Consider the following 20,857-nt stretch of genomic DNA (forward strand, 5'->3'; position numbering starts at 1 on the left):
GCCTCACGATGGGACCAGGGAGCTGTAGAGATAGGACACAGAGGGAGAGGCCAGCCCCACGTGCTGGTGGGGCAGCTCAGACTTCATCTGCCTCAAGGGCATCCCGGCAAGGGACCTGACAGATGTAGCACAGGTCACCCAAGATGCCTGTGTGACACGTGCATGGGTGTGCCCCATTCCATGAATGTGCCCATCTGTGTGTATGACCTTTCACCTTATGTCCCAAATAGGCTGTGATCTCCTCCCTTCCAGGGCTGCCCCAGGGAGGGAAGTGTGAGCCCCCGACGGATGTACCAGTATCACCGGAATGGGTGAGGGCGGCCAGGCCCACCCAAGAGGACTCTCCAGATGTCGGAGTCCCGCTTGGCAGAGGGCGGGTGGGGCGACCGGGAGAGGCTTGCCACAGTGGCAGATGAGGGGATGCTGGGAGGAGGGTGACTGAGAGGGCCGTGCAGCCGTGGTTGGACTGTACAGATGGACGGCTGGTCTGGGCAAATGGCCCCACACACGCGAACCCCTCCCGTTCAGTGGCACACACCAGCCTGCTGGGAGCTCCCCGTGGGCAGTCAGTAAACACGGAGACGGGGCCGGTGGGGGGCGCTCACACAGTGTACGTTTTGATAGACTTGTAGAGGGGCGGGAGGAGACCATGGTTCTCTCGGACAATTTCCAGGTACTCAGAAGGCGTGTCCAGCAAGAAAGGCCCACAGCACATCTGGCAGCAGCACCTGACCCCAGAGGGCGACTCCGGGTTCTTGTCAGACATGGGGGAAAAGTCAAAATCAGCCACCTATAGTGAACAAAACCCCATGGGTCAATCACCACCCACCGGGAGCCCATGTGACCTTAGGAGCTCAGCTGCCTGGCCGCAGACTGGGGCCCCAGGAACCCCCCACCTGATACGACACATACTTTGCAGGGGACGAGTGTTGAAGGAGGTAGGTCAGGGCCACCAACTCTGATTTTGCCCAGTCTACAGATGCCACGTCTCCCTCCCCGCTTTTATTTTCTCTGGTTTGGGATTGAACCCAGGGGCATTCTACCTCCGAGCTATACCCTTAGCCCCTTTTATTTTGAAACAGGGTCTAAAGTTTGCGAAGGCTAGATTTTGTGATTCTCCCATCTTAGCCTCCCAAGTACAGGGATTACAGGCGTGTCCCACCCCTGCCCGGCTGCATACCTTTGGTACATTATCCCAAATCTCAGGGTTTTGCTCTAACATCAGACCCCTTTCACCCAGGCACCCTGGCCTGGCCCTCATTGCCCCACACATCCTTCCCATGCAAGCCTCAGTGGCCTAGCTCTCACCCTACTGAGCACCCACCTCCACCATGTCCTTCTGATGAGCAGCGTTCCGCAGGGTCATGTACATGATGAAGGCCAGCATCACCGTGATGAGCGTGGCACACGGGAAAGCAAAGACAGCCGGCTGGATGGCTGGGAGAGAGAGGGGGCGTTGTGGGCCCGGGACACTTTGCTCAGGTGCTGGCTGTCAGGAGGCAAGCTCAAAGGGGACAAGAACAACCCCCACCAACAATGCGTTTCCCCTTACATCCATGCATCTCCACCAGGCAAACCCAAGACTTGTCAAAAGATAAATGGGTGCATGTGGAGATTTTAAGATAGGTCCACAAGTTACTTGATAGGGACTTCAGAGAGGGGCAGCTGAATTCCATGCCCTTGGGTGTGGCCTGGACTCAGTGACTGGCCCTTTGCCTAGGGCAGATGACAGGCATGACGGTGTATGACTCCCGAGACTACGCCATAAAGACGTCGCCATTTCCCTCTTGTCGAGATGGGTGATGTACTTTGGGGATCCCTGCAGTCAGGAGCCCTGAGCAGCACTTGACCCCTGCCATGGCATCCCACCCTCTGGGAGCGCCAGGCTTGCCCACCAAGCCTGCCACTCAGAAGCAGCATGGTGGAGAAGGAACTCTGTGTCTGCAGTAGGTGGGTGTGTTTAAATCCTGGCTCTGCCCAGGCTCCCTGATGCTAGTGCTGACCCATGAGGCCGCCAAGGAGAGGCAGTGAGGTGAGGGTTGAGGGGTGGGTAGGTGCATGGCTCAAGGAGGGTGATTGGGAGGGATGGCTTCTCCCTCTCACCCTTTTTTTTTTTTTTTTTTTTTTTTTTGGGTACTGAAGATTGGACCTCAGGGGCATTCTACATCTGAACTACAGCCTCAGCCCTATTTCATTTATTTATTTATTTATTTATTTATTTATTTACTTATTTACTTACTTATTTATTGCAGTACTGAGGATGGATCCCAGGGGCATTCTACCTCTGAGCTACTGCCCCTAACCCTATTTTTTATTTTTTATTTTGAAACAGGGTCTCACTGAGTTGCAAAGGGCCTCATTAAGTAGCTGAGGCTATCATCGAACAGAGATTCTCTGGTCTCAGCCTCCCAAATGCTGGGATTACAAGTGTGTGCCACCATGCCAGCTTGGTTTTTCATTTTGAAACAGGGTCTCTCTAAACTGCTGAAGATGTCCTGTCCTTGAACCTGTGATCCTCCTGTCTCAGCCTCCAAGAGATTACAGGTGTATGCCCCCCACACCCACTTCCCCTCTTACTCTTCCCTTGTCCTCTGCCAAGAGGCTCGTTTCCATGGAAACATGGTGCGATTGCTGTACTGCTCTCTTCTCCACGGATCTCCGTGGGTCCTGGACATGCAGTATCCAGGACCCTTGTGCCTTGGTTCCCCCTTTTGTAGCATGAAAGGTGAAACCAGGTAGAGAATCTAAAAGGCAATCCCTTAGGGTTCTGGGATTATACTTTCTCCTCTATGTGAGGACACACTTTTCTGGGACCCCAGAGTCCCCAGACACTTTCTGATTCACCCCTACTCCCCAGAAGCCATCACAGCCACAGGATCCAGGCAGCAGAACTGTTGGGGACTCTGGCTTTAATGGTGGCAACAGCCCTAGGAGTGATAGTGGGGCCCAGTTACACAGGAGCACACATGCTGGGGATGTGTTCGTTGGTAATTAATCTATGGGAGGGGGTGTTGACAGTGGGCATCACGAGGAAGCTGAAGGTGGGGTGAGGCTGGAGTGACACAGTGGAATCGGTGGGGATGGTTCCTGAGTCTGCTATTCTGCTCTGGTGAGGACAGAGCTGCCCAAGGCAGGGATGCTGGGAGAGCCGTCAGTATGATGATACGGGGAGGGATTGTTAGTCGCATGTGGGGTAATGGCAGTAGCTGAGTCAATTGTCACTGTTAGTGGGCTGGTGCTGATGGAGGTGCTGGCTTAATTGATGGGTGTGGCGGTACTGAGGTTGGTGGAGTCAGTTGCTGATGGTGTGGGTAGAGTTTGGTGGTGCTGATATGGGTGGAGTTGGTCGCTGCTAGAATCAGACAGGTGAGCGATGGTGCTAGGGCTGGTGGGGTTGGTGTTGAGGACCTCGGCCAGGTTGGCTTGTGGTAGCGTGGTGATGATGGTGGTGGTGATGGTGGCGGCAAAGTTGATAGGCATTTGCTGCCTGTGTCACTTACTGGAAGGCCACACCTGGATCTTGTGGTACTGGTGCGTCTTGCTGATGACATTCTCGGCTCGGATGCTGAAGCAGTAGTCCCCAGGATCGTGGAAAGTGTGGGTCAGGTTATAAGCCGTGCTGGCCACAGACACGGGGTGGCACTCCCCTTCCTCTAGTGGGAGGCACTCGGGCTTGAGCCGCCAGCACAGGGTCAGAGGGGGGCTGCCGGGGAACAGGGACAGGTTTTCAGATATGGCCAGGCAAGGGGAAGAGCCCAGGTCCAGGGAATGTCAGGCGGACACAACCTTCAGTATCCAGGATGGGACACAGAGCTGTCCTGGCCCCAGGATCACATGATCCGATTAAGATACTGAAGGTCGTGCAGGCTCAGGAGCATCTGTCAAAGCGAAGGGGTTCACTCACCTCCCCAGGAAGTTCAAGGTCACAGTCATCTTTTGGAAGGTCTGAATTAGGGAAGGCCCCCAAACCTGGATGCCTCGAAGGGTTTCTGTAAGGAAAGAGGACTCCATCAGACCTGGCAAAGCAGGAGTGCTGTCACGGGGCTCCTGGGGCCCAGGGCTGAGTGGCCACCACCCTGTCCTCTCCTCCGTCCCTCTCCCAAAGGAGGTCAGGGTAGGCCAGGACTCAGATTCCGGCTCCGCCACTGAGCAGCCATGTCACCCCATCCGTGGCCCTGGGTGCCCTGCCTGAGGTGAGGATACTGATGGGGACTGCTCAGAGGACCAGGGGTGCAGCCATGCGCACAGGCTCAGCCGGTGCCAGGCTGGAGCCACTGTGACCCGGAAGGTGTAGAGACCCACCCTGCAGCTCCAGCGAGGTGGAGAAGTCGCCTGTCTTCTGCACGATGCCTCCGTTCGTGGCCCCCGGCTTTGTCTGCTCCCACTCCGCCACCACCTTGAGCTTCACAGTGAAGGTTCCAATAATGGAATAGTTATAATAGACCACGGGGTCTTCAGTCACCATCAGGGTTCTGCAAGGCGACAGGAAGGGGGAGGGGGACAGGCCGTTTCCCTTCTCATAACTCAGAAGTGATTTGTGGGACTTGTTAGGGTGAGGAGCGGCTACCTGAGCCCACCTGCCACCCAGCAGCCCCAGCCCCAGCCAGCCAGGGCTTGAAGTCAGCCGGCCCACTTCACAGGTGAGGGAACATCTCTCCACTCTTCTCTGCGTGGGACTCTGGTGTGGTCAACAGGTTCTGCGTCCTCTAAGAGTCAGATGGGGACAGCCTGGTGACTTTGTACTGCACAGGGGCAGTTGGCATGATTCTCAGAAGCTCTGCCCATCAGAATCACCCCTGGGTTTGCTGTGCTGGCCACTTGATGCCTTTACCAATGCCAGAACCTGAGCCCCTGTCCCCAGTATCTGGTCACAGATCCCTCTTCTCACCAAGGACCAGGGTATCCGCATTCTGAGTTTCACCATTCACTATAATGTTGGCTGTTGGTTCCAGTAATGCCTTCGCCTAGTTTACTGAGATAACATGAAATGTCCATTTCTGCTCAATCGAACACTTTTGGCATTTAAAGAGATGATCCCATGGCCAGGTATGGTACACACCAATAATCCTAGTACTTGGGAGGCTGAGACAAGAGGATCACAGGTTCGAGGCCAGCTTCGGCAATTTAGCAAGACCCTCAGCAACTTAGTGAGACCCTGTTTCAAAATAAAAAGGGGTGGAGGTGTAGCTCAGAGGTAGAATGCCCCTTGATTCAATCCCCAGTACCAATAAAAAAAAAAATAAAAAGGATGATCATCCCATGATCTTTCTCTTTAACATATTAAAATAACGAATCCAGCTGGGCATGGTGGCGCATGCTTGTAATCCTAGCATTTGGAAGGCTGAGACCGGAGGATCACGGTTTGCAGGCAGCCTCAGCTACTTAGTGAGGTCCTTTGCAACTCAGTGAGACCCAGTTTCAAAATAAAAAATAAGCCAAGCATGGTGGCACGTGCTTGTAATCCCCGCGCTTGGGAGGCTGAGACAGGAGGATCACACAGGTTCGAAGCCAGCCTTAGCTACTTAGTGAGGCTCTCAGCAATTTAGTGAGACCCTGTTTCCAAATAAAATATAAAATAGGTCTGGGAGTACAGCCCAGAGGTAGAGAGCCTCTGGGTTCCACCCCCAGTACCACCAAAAAAAAAAAAAAAAAAAAAAGAATAAAACATAGGGCTGGGGGAGTAGCTCAGAGGTAGAATGCCCCTGGGTTCCACCCCTAGTACTGAAAAAAAAAAAAAAAATCCAAGAATCCAGCTGGGTGTGGTGGTGTACACTTATAATCCCAGAGACAGGAAGATCACAGGTTTGTGGCCAGCCTCAGCAATTTAGCAAGGCCCTGTTTCAAAACAAAACATTCGCTGGGCGTGGTGGCGCACACTTGTAATGCCCACGCTTGGGAGGCAGAGACAGGAGGATCGTGCAGGTTCAAAGCCAGCCGCGCGCACTGGCTTAGGAGATCCTGCTTCCAAATAAAAATGTAAAAATAGGTCTGGGAGTGGAGCCCGGAACTAGAAGGGCTTCCAGGAACCCCAGTACCACAAAACAAACAAACAAACAAACAAACAAAAAACATCCAATAGGGCTCAAGGTGAAGCTCAGAGGTAGAACAGCCCTAGGTTCAATCCCCAGTACCACAAGTGATAATAATCTTCAACATCCCAAGTAATAGTGTTTGTTCCTTTTTGTATTCTTTTTTGTGTGGTGGTGGTAGTGATACTAGGGATTGAACCCAGGGGCATTCTACCTCTGAGTTACACCTGTAGCCTTTTTTTTTTTTTTTCTTAAACAGGGTCTCACTAAGTTGCTGAGGCTGGCCTTGAACTTGTATCAGCCTCCCAAATACTAAGATTACAAGCATGCACCACCACACCTGGCTTGTTCCTTTTAGTATTTTAAGATGTTCTTAATATACTGTTTTATGGGTTGGCATAAGGTACTTGGGATTAAACCCAGGGGCATTCTACTTCTGATCTATATACCACCAGCCCTATTTTATTTTTATTTTGAACTAGAGTCTCACTAACTTGCTGAGGGCCTCACTAAGTTGCTGAGGCTGGCCTTGAACCTGCAATCCTCCTGTTTGAGCCTCCCAAGTACTGGTATTACAGGTGTACATCACTACTCTAGTATTCTAGAGGTAAATTTTTAAGGAAGATACTATAGATTTGGGCCTCTGTGAGACATGTAAATAAGGCTTTGTTAGCGCTGGTGCCCTTCAAAATAAAAGGGGAGATATCCTACCTACCTTGACCTTCTGTTAGGGCAATGTTGGGCACCAATGGTCTCTTGAGCTGCAACACCTCACAGGTAGAGCCGGCCACTGGTTCACAGGTGTCCCAGGGACCCCAGGCCTGGCACAGAGCCAGTGTTCAAGAAGTTTGGTGTGCAAGTATGGAGTATTCTGCATGATACGTAGGCCAGCAGGGCACACACGATGGGGCCTCCAGCTACCCGCCAAGCCTTTGGGGCACTAAGGGGGATAAGTAAGGACATACCCATCTCCGAAGTCCCATCTGTAGAGAAAGGAGGCTGTCTTGAAGAAGTTGCTTGGGTCATGGAGAAGGAAGGCGACTTTAAGGACGGTCTTGGTGAGGTAAGAGCTGGGCCAGGGCAAGGAGGTGTTCTGGGTGATGACAAGGTTCCCCACAAGGGACTCTGGGAAAGATGGGGGAAGGGTGAGTTCATGGAGGTACAGGAAGCAGGAGCCTGGGGGGTCAGCTAGCAAGGCAGCTGCTCCCCTCCCAGGCCTGTGGCTGCCAGAACCAGAGGGGGAAAGGGGACCTTGAGGGTCCCTGGACACAGAGGAATCCAAGCCATCACTCTGCTGAATGGCTACTGGTGAAGATGCACAGTATTAAGTAACATGCACAGGCCGGGCGTGGAGGTGCACGCTTGTATTTCTAGTACTTGGGAAGCTGAGACAGGAGGATTGCAGGTTCAAGGACAGCCTCAACAATGCAGTGAGACTCTCAGCAACCTAGCAAGACTGTTTCAAAATAAGAAATAAAATAGGGCTGGGGATATAAGGCAGAGATAGAATGTTCCTGGGTTCAATCCCTGGTACCTTGAATAGTAACAACAACAACAGCAAGAAGAAGAAGAAGGAGGAGGAGGAGGAGGAGGAGGAGGAGGAGGAGGAGGAGGAGGAGGAGGAGGAGGAAGTAGTGGTGCGTGCTTGTAATCCCAGTACTTGGAAGTCTGAGACAGGAGGATCACAGGTTCCCGGTCAGCCTCAGCTATTTGGCAAGGCCCTCCACAACTTAGTGAGATTCTGTTTTGAAACAAAGAATAAGCTGGGTATGGTGGTGCATGCTTGTAATCTCCACACTTGGGAGGCTGAGACAGGAGGATCGCACAGGTTTAAAGCCAGCCTCAGCTACTTAGTGAGGCTCTCAGCAACTTAGTGAGACCCTGTTTCCAAATAAAAATATAAAATAGGGCTGGGTGTGGTGGTGCACACTTGTAATCCCTGCGCTTGGGAGGCGGAGACAGAAGGATCACACAGGTTCGAAGCCAGCCTCGCTGGCTTAAGAAACCCTGTTTCCAAATAAAAATATAAAAAAATAGGTGTCTGGGAGTGTAGCCCGGAGGTATAAGGGTTTTCAGGAACCACAGTACCACCAAAAAAAATTATAATAGGTCTGGGAGTGTAGCCCAGAGGTAGAAATCCCCTGGGTTCCACCCCTTGTACCACCCAAAAAAAAAAAAAAAAAGAATAAAAAATAGGGCTCGGAATGTAGCTCAGCGCTAGAATACCCCTGGGTTCTATCCACAGTACTGTAACTATAATAATAATATACTACTACTACTAATAATAATAATAATAACAACAACAACAACAACAATAATAGGAAGGAAGAGGAAGTGGAGGAGGAGGAGGAGGAGAAGGAAGGGTTGTTACATGCACAGCTTCCACTTCTGAACCCCTTTCCCCAGGACCCTGAAGATGCCCAGGACCAGAAGGAAATACACAGCTTCTGCAAGGAGCTTTTGGGGAATATAGTCAGTTTTCTATATCCATGGTTTCTGCATTCACAGATTTAACCAACTATGGATATGAAATACTTGAAAAAAATTGCATCAGTTCTAAACAGATGCAGAATCTTTTCTTGTTATTCTCTGAACAACAAAGTCTAACAGCTAGTTACACGGTGTGCCAGGTGCTATCAGTCATCGAGAGACGGTTTAAAGTATTCAGGTGGGTGCGGGCAGGGCGTGTGCACATACTGCACCATTTTGTATGAGGGCCCGAGCATCCACAGGGATCCTGGAAGAAAGGATCCAGTGTTCCACGGATCCTCAGGGAAGACTGCACTTCAGACGAGCCTAGGAAAATGTGTGGTTCTATTGATCATATCTCCACACTCAGGGGGCTGGGTTGGGTCAGTTTATGGCCCTGAATCTCCTTCTTTTAAAAAAGAAAATAAAAAATTAAATGCTGGATTTTGCTTTTTTATTTTCACCACAAAACCAGAACGTAAGTTGTTATGGTGTGCTTCTACAGCTCTCTCGGAAAATGCTCAGTGGCAGAAAAAAGAGAGAGAACAAACTACCTATAATTCAAACGCTACCACTGTTGATGTTTTGAAGTACCACAAAGTATGTGTGGATGAATTTATTTGTAGACATGTATTAAACACAGCTTATTGTTGATTAAATAATTTTATGCTTTGATGTGTGTGTGTGTGTGTGTGTGTGTGTGTGTGTATGTGTGTGTAATTTTACAAGCATGACTATTTACCCATGACACTGCAAGTTCATTGTAAGGGTCGCTATAAATAGTCACATAAATTATTTCAATATATTTAACCAGTCTTCTAATGGTTATATACTTAATTTGTTTCTGTTTTCTTTTGCTATGATAAATACCATTGCAATGAACACCTTAGTACGTAAGGCATTTCCCAAACGGGGGTTTGTTTCCTGAAGATAAATTTGTTATTAAATTATAAGTTCCCACAGAGCAAGAGGGTGGGAATCTCTTGGAGAGAGAGATGATAGAGATAAAATAAAGATAGAGAGAGAGAGAGAAAAATTGTAGTAGAAGAGTCAGAAGGAAGAATCAGTAAACAAATTATTGAGCCTAAGACAAGAATAATTTTTTTTTTTTTTTTTTTTTTTTTTTTTGGTGGTACTGAGGTTCCTGGAAGCCCTTCTAGCTCCGGGCTACACTCCCAGACCTATTTTTACATTTTTATTTGGAAACAGGGTCTCCTAAGCCAGCGCACACGGCTGGCTTCGAACCTGCGCGATCCTCCTGTCTCTGCACGGCTGGCTTCGAACCTGCGCGATCCTCCTGTCTCTGCCTCCCAAATGCGGGGATTACAAGCATGCGCCACCACGCCCGGCGACAAGAATAATTTATAATCATCAACACATATTGACCAGCTGCTCTCCAAAGGATTAATCTATGCCACCAGCAGCAATACGTGCTGTAAGTGTCCGTTTCAGCACAACCCTGCCTGCAATACATTATTACCGTTTCTCATCCTTTTTAACTCAACTGACAACTGAGAAGGAATCCACAGGGATAATTTGCACTTGTGTGATTATTAGTGGAGCTGGATGTTTTTCTCTGCACCAAGGGTTTGAAGACAAGTGAGTAAACAAAAAAGATCCTTACCTGTGATGGGCAGGACCACGAAACTCCTGGCCACTGGCTGGCACATCCAGCAGTCAGCAGCAGTGAGCCAGACAGAAACTGGGAAGTCCCCGGGCACGTTGCCCACCACGCGGATGGTCGAGCTGAGGTTCTGCTCCATCTTGCCAGTGAGCACCAGCGGGGTATGAATCCAGTGGAAGCGGTAGAGGTGGGCATCGGGGGGCAGGGCCAGGCTGCCATTATCCTTGGCCACCAGGGTGGCTGAGATGGTCACCTCTGCTCCCGTGGTGGCAGGGCCGTCCATGGTAAGATTGAGTTCATACAGGCCTAGGATTGGGAAATAGACTGGGTTTCAGAAAGGGTATGATAAACAAGCCGGGGTAGGGGGTGCATGCTTATAATCCCAGTACTTGGGAGGCTGAGATAGGAGGCTTTCAGGTTCAAGGATAGCCTCAGCAAGTAGTGAGACTTCCATCAACCTATGAGACTCTTTCAGAATAAATAAAGTAGAGCTGGGGGTTATAGCTTGGAGGTACAATGCTCCTGGGTTCAATCCCCAGGACCACCCACAAATACACCCACACAAAAGGGAACCCTTTTGGCTACCCCTGGGAGGGCACCCATTATAGCACAGTGAGTGAACCCCCTTTATTTGCAGACAAACATTCCAGAACCCTTAGTGGACGTCAGAAACTGAGGCTAGCTGGGAGGAGGTGGCACATGCTTGTAATCCCAATACTTGGGAGGCTGAGACAGGAAGGATTGCAGGTTCACAGCCAGCCTCAGCTACTTAGTGAGGCCCTCTCAACTTAGTGAGACTCTGTTTCAAAATAAAGAATAAAAAATGGGGCTGGAGGTATATCTCAGAGGTAGAATGCCTCTGGGTTCAATCCCCCAGTACCGCGAATAAAAGAAAAGAAAAGAAACTGAGGCTAGTCCCAAGCCCTATATATGTCTTTTACTATTCCTATGTCTTTTCCTATTTGAACATACCTATGATAAACCTTAATTCAGGCACAGTAAGAGATTAACAACAGTAACTAATAATAAAATAAAATGAACTGGGTGTGGTGATGCACACTCGCAGTCCCATCTACTCAGGGAGCTCAGGTAGGAGGATTGTAAATTCGAAGCCAGCCTGGGCTATAGAGTGAGATCCTGTCTAAAAATGTAAAGATACACAAAGGGCTGGGGATGTAGCTCAGTGGTAGAGGACCCCTGCGTTCAATCACCAGTACCCCGGGCATTGTGGCTTACACCTGTAATCCTAATACTTGGGAGGATGAGATAGGAGGATCTTGGGTTCAAGGCCAGCCTCGGCATTTAGTAAAGTCCTCTGCAACTTAATGTAACCCTGTTTCAAAATCACTGGGTCCAATCCCTAGCACCACCACTCCCCCCACACACACAAAGTTATGTGAATATGGTCTCTCTCAATACACCGTACTTACCCTTTTACCCTTCCCGGGCTGCCGTAAGATGACGCAGTGCCTATGTGGCGGGATAACACAAGGGGGAGAGTGTAGGAACCAGGAGGCAGTTACTATCGACCTCCTGCCAACCCGTCAGGTGGAATATTAAGCAGTGGGGATGCGGAAGGCTGTGGGTAACCGAAACTGTGAAAAGTGAAACCATGGATACGGGAGGACTTATTTGACTTTGCAAGTGGAGAAACAGAGGCTCAGGCAGCTCAAACGACTTGCCCAAGGGTCACACAGCTTGTTGGTTGGCAAATGGGAGTTAAACCTGGCTCCACCTGACCCCAAATCCCAGCCTCTTTACAGCATCTGCACATTATATACAGATAGATATATATTTTTTCATGTAGCTGGCTTAGTTCAACCGGAGCAGACTTTTACCTTGGAAATGACTGTCAATGCTTGTCACTGGAGAGGCCACCACAACTGGTCACCGTGGAATGACTGCTGCCAAGAAACCCTTACCATCGTTCATTCATTTGGACTAAGCTTCAAGGTCAAACAAATTCAAATTTAGAAGCTGAGTCAGACACGGGTGTTGTCCTACCTCTGAACTACATCGTGTGTGTGTGTGTGTGTATGTGTGTGTGTGTGTGTGTGTGTGTGTGTGTGTGTGTGTGTTGTACTGGGGATTGAACCCAGGGGCATTCTACTTTGAGCTACACCCCTAGTCCTATCTTATTTATTTTGAAACAGGGTCTCATTAGATTGATGGGAGTCTCACTAAGTTGCTGAGGATGGTCTTGAACCTGTGATCCCATTGTCTCAGCTTCCCAAATGTTAGAATTATAGGTGTGTGCCACCATGCCCAGCTACCATTTTTATTTTGTATGTGTATGTACAGCACTAGAAATTGAAGCCTGGAGTGTTCTACCCCCTGGGTTATACCGCCAGTCCTATTTTATTTATTTTTATTTTATTTTTGCAGTGCTGAGGATTGAACCCAGGGGCATTCTACTTCTGAGCTAGCTAAACTCTCATCCCTATTTTTTCTTTTTCTTTCTTTTTTTTTTTTTGTGTGTGTGTGTGTGTGCGTGTGTGTGGTACTGGGGATGGAACCCAGGGACATTCTACCTCTGAGCTATACCCCCAGCCCTATTTTTTATTCTTTATTTTGAAACAGGGTTTCACTGAGTTGCAAAGGGCCTAAGTAGTTGAGGCTGTCTGTGAACTGAGATCCTCCTGTCTCAGCCTCCCGAATGCTGAGATTATAAGTGTGTGTCACCACGCCCAGTACAGGAACAGTTTTTAAAGTAAGCTTCGCCTCCATCATAAAGGCACTACACAAGCACAAAGAACATGAGAGCGTCCCGTCATCCTACCTCCCAAAGCCAATAGCTGTTGTCACATCGACCTCCTGTCCTTTTCCTGCACAGAAGTCTCTCACAACAGAATCACACCCTACACACAATTTTGAATCATTTTATTTTTCCTAGGACCATGTACCAAAGCCATATCCAGGGTGCACTAGTATCATTTTCAATATCTGCATGGTAATCCCTTAGGCAGGTATCATCTCAATTCACACTTTTTTTTTTTTTTTTTTTTTGCAGTACTGGGAGTGGAAACCAGGGGCGTTCTACCTATGAGACACCCCCAGCTCTATTTTTTACTCTTTATTTTTATTTGTTTGTTTGTTTGTTTGTTTACAGGACTGGGGATGGAACTCAATGGCATTCTACCTCTGAACTACATCATCCAGGCCTAGGTTGTATTATTTATTTTGAAACAGGGTCTCACTAACTTGCTGAGAGCTTAAGTAGCTGAGGCTGGCTTTGAACCTGCGTGATCCTCCTGTCTCAGCCTCCCAAGTATTGGGATTACAAGCGGGCACCACCACGCCCACGCCCAGCTTATTCTTTATTTTGAAACAGGGTCTCACTGCGTTGCGGAGGGCCTCACTAAGTGCTGAGGCTGGCCGTGAACCGTGATGCTCCGGTCTCAACCTCCCAAATGCTGGGATTACAAGCGTGTGCCACCATTCACTCTTGTCAATGATGCCGCTGCACAACTGGGTGTGTAACGCTGTGATCTGTTTTTTTCTGCAGGGGAAATTTCTGCTGGGCATGATGTTGAGAGTGTCCAGGGTCCAGGGAAGAGTTCCAGAACTGGCCAGAGCATGCACCTGGCAGAGGAGTGATCGGAAGGAAGGGTGGAGAGGTTGCCAGCCCCACTCTGTCATTTCACCTAAACCCACCTTCCCAACCAAACCCACCCCTCCCGGGGCTGACAGAGCCTGAGCTCTGGGCCCTGTGCTGGGCCATATAGTGCTTACTAACCATGTGTAGCTCAATTCAAATTATTTGAAATTCATTGCTTAAGTTTAATTAAAACAGAGAATTTATTTTCTCAATCATTTTGCAAGTCCTTAACAGACACCTATCATTAGTGGCCACTGTCGGCCACTAACACAAAATATTTCTATCCTTGCCCAAAGTGCTACTGGCCAGCATCGAACTCATCGCTCTGGATTCTTCCTCTCCCCTCACTCTCTGTTGGGGCAAGAGGCGCCAGCTGGCCCAAGAGTCGAGCCCCAGGCCTCTGCCAATTCTAACTCCTCCCGTGCGGGTATCTTTCCTCTTCTTCATCGCGAGTCTATCCCATCCTTTGCAGCCAGAATATGGCCCTGTCTGGATTCCTGCACTGGTGTGGTCCTTGGTCTGGGCCTCGTACCACCCCAATAATGAGCTTCCTATGCAGTCAGTCTGATCACCAGCCAGCCTCTGGGTGGATCCAGACCAGTTTAACTTTTGCAGTTGCTACACGTGCTCTGAACTCAGGGCCTCTGCGCATGCTCTCCTCGCGCTAGAATGCCCTTCTCCATCCACCTGTCCACAGATATACTAAATCTTCCAGGAAACCTTCCCTGACAGCCTGGAACCCCACTGTCACAACTCCATACTGAATGGTTCCCCCGCCCCCGCCAGCGTACTCTGAATTCCTTGAGGACAGGGGTCTTCTCCATCTGCTTTGTGCACAGCAAAGTGTTTGGCACACAGAGGGTGCTTAACACTTCTGTCACCACCTAGTGACACCTGCAGAGTAAGCTGTGGCAGAGGGACCAGCCCACCTGGCACTGCCCCAGGAGACTGCTCATCCAGGTGCCAAGACTGAGCCCCTTCGCGGTGACCCATTCCCACCTGCTGGGAGGACCCAGAAATGCAGCTCATGCCTGTCCTGAAGGCGCTCACAGCTGTAGGACTCAGCAAAACTGGGAGATGACCGGGCGTGGTGGCGCACGCTTGTGATCCCAGCATTTGGGAGGCTGAGACTGGAGGATCGCAGTTCACGGACAGCCTCAGCTACCAAGTGAGGCCCTCCACAACTCAGTGAGATCCTGTTTCAAAATAAAGAATAAAAAATTGGGCAGGGGTGTAGCTCGGAGGTTGAATGCCCCTGGGTTCCATCCCTAGACACCCCCCCAAAAAAAACAACAACTGGGAGATGTCCCCAGCTACTGGGAGATGTCCCCAGCTGTGATTTATTCAGCTGAATAAAGTCCCAGAGGGGGCTTTAGCTCCCATCTTTCCTCTTGCCCTGTCCCATATTCCCTGTTCTGAATGCCTTTCTTTCAGAGACATTGCTTTTTTATTTTTATTTTCTCCCTTTTGGTACCGGGAATGGAACCCAGGGGCATTCTAACTCCAAGCTATTCCCCCATCCCTATTTTTTATTTGAGTTGCAAAGGGCCTAAGTAGCCGAGGCTGGCCACAAACCACAATCCTCCTGTCTCAGCCTCCCAAATGCTAGGATTACAAGCGTGTACCACCACGCCCGGCTTTTCAGAGACATTTCTTGAACGATAATGGCATTTGGGTCAAGATGGCAAGGGCTGGTCACCTCCAAGGAAACACAGGCACTGAAAAAGTACCATCTTAATCCCGCAGAGAAAACTCCAGGCACCGTGTGACAGCTGATCCAAGCAGACAGGTGTGTGCTTTACATTGAGGGACCAGGCAGCCATGTGGGCCATGCTGGTACCCAGGGCCACGGGCAAGTCTGTGCCCCCAGTGCTGAGTTTTATTCTCCCTCCCTCTGGGTAGGAGGCAGCATTGGCCAGGCTGCACAGAGAGGTGCTTGGGTGAGAAGCCACCTCCTCCTTTCTTCCTCTGGCTCCTGGCACCCTGTCCTCTGCCTCCTCCCGTTGAGGAGTGTGGACCAGAGAGAGGCTGACAGGTGGCAGGGACATTCAGCTGCGCTCTAATGACCATCCATCATCTGCCAGGAGATGGACATGTCAGCCCTTGAAGACCCGCTGCCTCAGGGATGAATCACTAGGTGATGAGTCCCACTACTTTTCGAGGCTGTCCTCCAACCTGCGATCCTCCCGTCTCAGCCTTCCAAGTACTGGGATTATAAGCGTGTACCACCATGCCTGCCTCTCTTTTAGGTTGGATTTTAAAATGCAGACATTTTACAGCCCCTAGGTGATGTTACCCTTCTTTCCCAGGGCTTTTGGAAGCGTCCAGGGCTGAAATGGACATGAAGGCTTTTCCAAGTACAGGTGAAGGAACTAAACCCAGAGCTTGTTTCAGGAACCAGCCAAATTCAAGGTTTGAGAGCCCAGGGAACATGGACTAGAGCTGCCAAAGTAGGGTGTGTGTGTGTGTATGGGGGTGTTCACAAGTTCCCAAATGGCCCAGAGCTAAAGATGCCAAAGCAAAGAGGGAAAGGAGCCAGGCATGGTGGGAGGCTCAGACAGGAGGATCAGAGGTTCAAGGCCAGGAGTGGGTAATAACTTAAAGAAATCGTGTTTCAAAATAAAAAATAATAATTAAAAAAAGAACTAGGGGTGTCGCTCAGAACATCCCTGAGTTCAATCTCTAGTACCGCCAAACAGGTAAAATAAATAAGCCGGACGTGGTGGCGCACGCTTGTAATCCCAGCATTTGGGAGGCCGAGACAGGAGGACTGCAAAGCTTCAAAGCCAGCCTCAGCAACTTAGTGAGAGCCTGTTTCAAAATAAAGAATAAAAAAAAAACAGGCCTGGGGATGTGGTTTGGAGGTAGAATGCCTCTGGGTTCCATTCCCAGTACTGCAAAAAATTTTAAAAACTTTAAAAATTTTAAAATAAATAAATAAATAAATAACAATAATAAAAGAAAAGAAAGAAAGAAAAAAAAAAAAAACAAGGGGAAACGTTCCCCAAAACCTGGCTTTGAATGAAACGATCACTTACCAGGTACCAAGGTTTCTACCTGGAGTGAACACATTTTCCTGTAACAGCATGCATGTGGGGCCCCAAACATTCTAAAAAATAGCTGCATCAGCCCTTTCACATATCATATATACACAGCCCCAAACACCCCCAGGAGGCCTGTGAAGACTGGGTAACACTATCTGGAACTGATGGTTTAGTCCATGGACTTCTGACTTATAGATCCATCCCTAGTGTTTGGGGCATCATTGGCGTCAGCCCCCAGGAGCGGTGAAAATGGCCTTTGAGCCTCTATTGGGTGAGGGAGGAGGGATGCTCCTCAGCTCCAGTCTCAGCTACTGTACTTTTTTTTTTTTTTTTTTTTTTGTGGTACTGGGGGTGGAACCCAGGGGCTTTTATTTTTTCTACCTCCAGTCTATACTCCCAGACCTATTTTATATTTTATTTGGAAACAGGGTCTCACTAAGTCGCTGAGAGCCTCATTAAGTAGCTGAGGCTGGCTTCAAACCTGCACGCTCCTCCTGTCTCAGCCTCCCAAGTGCTGGGATTACAAGTGTGCGCCACCACGCCCGGCTCAGCTACGGTGATTTTGACCACGCCAACAGCTGCAATTGTACTAGCCTGCGAACCACACACGATTTCCAAAAAAAAAAATAATAATAATAATTTTATTTTATTCTTTGCAATTTAGGACACATTAGTAATTTCTAGATATATTAAAAGACTCAGGAGACTTCTTTTCTATGTGAATTTCCAGGTGATCTTGCCCAAGCCCAATTCTCACAAAATTCTCCTAATTTGGGACCAAGATACAGATGTTTAGGTAACATGATAGCCTTTCTTTAAACTTGCACTAAATCCCTTCTTCTCCCTAGTACTCTTTTACAGAGGGTGGGAACCTGTTGGGGTTTTCTTATTTTTGTTTTGTTTGGTGCTGAACATTCAATCTCCGAGCAAAATCCCCAACCTATTTTATTCTTTACTTGGAAACAAGGTCTCATTAAGTTGGAGAGAGAGAGAGAGAGCCTCCTTAAATTGCTGAGGCTGGCTTCGAACCTGTCATCCTCCAGTCTCAGCCTCCCAAGTACTGGGATTACAGGCGCGCGCACCGGGCCGGCTATGTTGAATACTAATATCCCCACCGCTGACTCCTTCCCACCTGTCCCTGTAAAACTCTCCAGTCTGTGTTTCCTTTTTCTTTTTAAATGATTATATTTTTTTAAAATTGTTCCCAAAATGTGGCAGGAAGGTTGGTGCTGGCCTTTGGGCGGTGGCCGGGGGCGGGGTGGGGTGGGGTGGGGGTCCTAGAAGAACCTGTTATCTGGGGTCCATTTTGGAAATCTTTCCTAAAGAGGAAATGGCAGCCTGGTCTCGTGGGCTCTAAAATCGCCCAACACCCATCACCACCTCCACACCCCCCAGCACACGCGAGCAGGGGGTCCAAACCACCCCCGAGATAAGGCGACACCCTTATCCGTCCCTCGGGCAATCCGTCCTGGCTCCCTGGGGGTCTGGCGCGACGACAGACCCCGGCCCACCTGCCGGCCCGCATGGTGCTCCCCTCCCCCTCGACCAGCCGCCGCCAGGTCCCTGCACCGCACCGCGGCGCCCGCCACCCTGCGCGCCCCCTACGGCAGGGCCGACCGGGGGCCGGAGAAGCCCGGAGGGGCGCGGAGAGGCCCCTCACATGTCCAAGAGACTTCTGCGGCGAGGGGTAAAAGGAGAGATCAGAGGTGTCGCTGCGCCCCGCCCGGCCCCGGGGAGCGGGGACCAGCGCGCACGGCGCCCCTCGGCAGCCCGGGGTCCAGGTGGCGCCGCCAGGGACGGCCCCGGGCCCCGGGTGGCCCGGCCAGCTCCTTACCTGCGGCCACCCTCGCTGGGGCTAAGGGCAGGACGCAAGTGAGCCAGAGGATGCGGCAGAGGGGCGACCAGACGGCGGGGGCCATGGCGAGGCCCGATCCCGGGAGCGCGGGGCCGCGATGCAGGCAGGAGCCGCGCGGGAGCTCGGTGCGGGGAGGTGCGGGGGCCGCGCTCGCTCGTCCTCGCCTCGGGACGCTGTGTCGCAGAGCGCCGCCGCCGCCCACAGCCCGCTGCGCGCCCCTGGCCCGGTCCGCCGCGCCCCGGTCCTCGCCCTCCCCAGCTCGGGTCCCCGTCGCCTCCTCGCACCCCTCCCGGCCCGACTCCACGCCCCCTCCCGGGTCCGCGCGCGCGCGCTCTGACTCAGCGTCCCCAGAGGCGCGCGCTGGGCCCCTCGGGGATCCCTCCCTGCGCCGCTGGCGTCTTGGAGAAGCGGCTCTTCCTTCAGGAAAGGTCCAGAAAGCGCCTGCTGAGGGGTGCCCGGCGCTGGGCAAAGGGCCTGAGCCGCTCCTGGGAGAGGGACCTAAGCCCGCAGGCTCTCTGCACCTGCCCCCAAATGGGGCTCGTACTCAGGCCAAGTGGCAGCTGTGATAATAAGAGGTGATTTCCTTGGCCTAAGCAAGTGCTTCCATCTGTCATTACAGAGCAGAATGTAGAAGCTGGTCCGGGTCTGACTGCCTTAAAGACTGGAAGCCAAGCAGGCCCTGGGCCCTGGTCTCAGCTGTGCCTCTAGCTCTACCCACACAGAGAGGGGTTTGGCTGGCCTTGCTGGCCTGGGGGGCACCGATGTACCACAAGGACGACACGAAGACGTCCAAAGGACATTGCTCCTGTATCTTGGACAGCTGTGAGCTCCCCTGAGGATGGACCCACCAGCCCTCTATCTCACAGAAATGGAGGGGAACAGATTTGAGCCCTTAGAAAATGTTTGAAGTAGCCAGGCACGGTGGCGCATGCTTGTAATCCCAGCATTTGGGAGGCTGAGACGGGAGGATTGCACAGCAACTTAGTGAGGCCCTATGCAACTCAGTGAGACCCCGTTTCAAAATAAAGAATAAAAAATAGGGCTGAGGGCGTAGCTTGGAGGTAGAATGCCCCTGGGTTCCATTCCTAGTACCAAAAAAAAAAAAAAAAAAAAAAAAAAAAAGTTTGAAGTGCTAGAGAGATGTCACTCCTTGGTTGACCACAGTGGTGACAAACACTGGGTTACCTGGGTGTTGCATGGCCTTGGAAAAGTCACTTTTTCTTTAAATTGGGGATAGTTATTGTCCTTATCCCATGAGAATGCTCTAAGGCTAAACACAGAACAGTGATTAGGACACGGTAAGTCTTCAATTAATGTGGGCTGTCATCCTTACATTTGCTTAGGGACTTGGGACAGGCATAGTGGTACAGGCACCCCTGTAATTCCAGTACTTGGGAGGCTGAGACAGGAGGATGGCAGGTTCAAGCCAACCTTAGAAACTTGGTGAGCCCCTGTTTCAAAATAAAATAAAACAGGACTGAGGTGTACCACAGATGTAGAACCCCCCCCCCTTCAATTCCCAGTACACACACACACAGCCATGAATTGCTTAAGGACTTGGGAGAGTTTTGTTTATTCATTAGGAATTTGAAGTGCTTGAAAAAGATACAGAATGTTAAGGTTACAAAGTTTCAAATATTTAAGATCATTTAGCATGATACTAAAATATCTGGTTGTGGTTTTTAGGATGCATTTAAGTAGAATGAGATTTGTTGTTTTATATATATGTAATTCTATTACACAGAATGATAGTTTTACAGTAGCCGCCTTTAAGGCCACCCTGAAGCTGAGAGTGGTGTTACCCTCCACCTGACCCCTGTCTGTCTGCCAGGGTTCTCCATAGGAATCACTCACCCCACCTATTGTCTCTTCTCTGGGTTGGGCAGGATCTCTTTCTGTTCCATTGTACCTGAGGATGGAAAGCCCCCTTCTTCCCCAGCCTGTAGGGGGAGACTCATAGGGCAAGATCAGAAAGTTCTCTCAAAGCCAACTTATCCACACTGAACTAATTAGCTAGAGATATAATTAGAGCCAGGGGTGTCATTTTAAATTTTCTAGTTACTGTATTTGAAAAAGAAAATGGTAGCTGGGTATGGTGGTACACGCTTATAATCCCAGTACTTGGGAGGCTGAGACAGGAGGACTGAAGGTTCGAAGCCAGCCTCAGTTACTTAGTAAAGCTCTCTGCAACCTATTGAGACCTGTTTCCAAATTAGAAATAAAATCAGGCTGAGGGTT

The 20,857-nt window shown here is 50.2% G+C and overlaps 1 protein-coding gene across 3 annotated transcripts; it reads right to left on the minus strand.

Annotated features, from left to right (window-relative positions):
* Positions 1–601: 601 nt before the first annotated feature.
* On the minus strand, positions 602–18,683 carry TMEM130 (transmembrane protein 130; the record flags this gene model as incomplete). Of its 3 annotated transcripts, none has more annotated exons than XM_080704197.1 (8): positions 602–754; positions 1,325–1,437; positions 3,501–3,703; positions 3,905–3,989; positions 4,303–4,472; positions 6,995–7,154; positions 10,123–10,428; positions 18,599–18,683. In XM_080704197.1, 8 exons carry the CDS (start codon positions 18,681–18,683, stop codon positions 602–604), a joined length of 1,275 nt encoding a protein of 424 aa, XP_080560323.1. The 3 variants fall into 3 exon arrangements, with proteins under 3 accessions (XP_080560323.1, XP_080560322.1, XP_080560324.1); XM_080704196.1 differs by having other exon boundaries at positions 602–790; XM_080704198.1 differs by lacking the exon at positions 10,123–10,428.
* Positions 18,684–20,857: the final 2,174 nt, after the last annotated feature.

Source organism: Muscardinus avellanarius, assembly GCF_963383645.1.
Source record: "Muscardinus avellanarius genome assembly, chromosome: 10".
Classification (NCBI taxonomy): Eukaryota; Metazoa; Chordata; class Mammalia; order Rodentia; family Gliridae; genus Muscardinus; species Muscardinus avellanarius.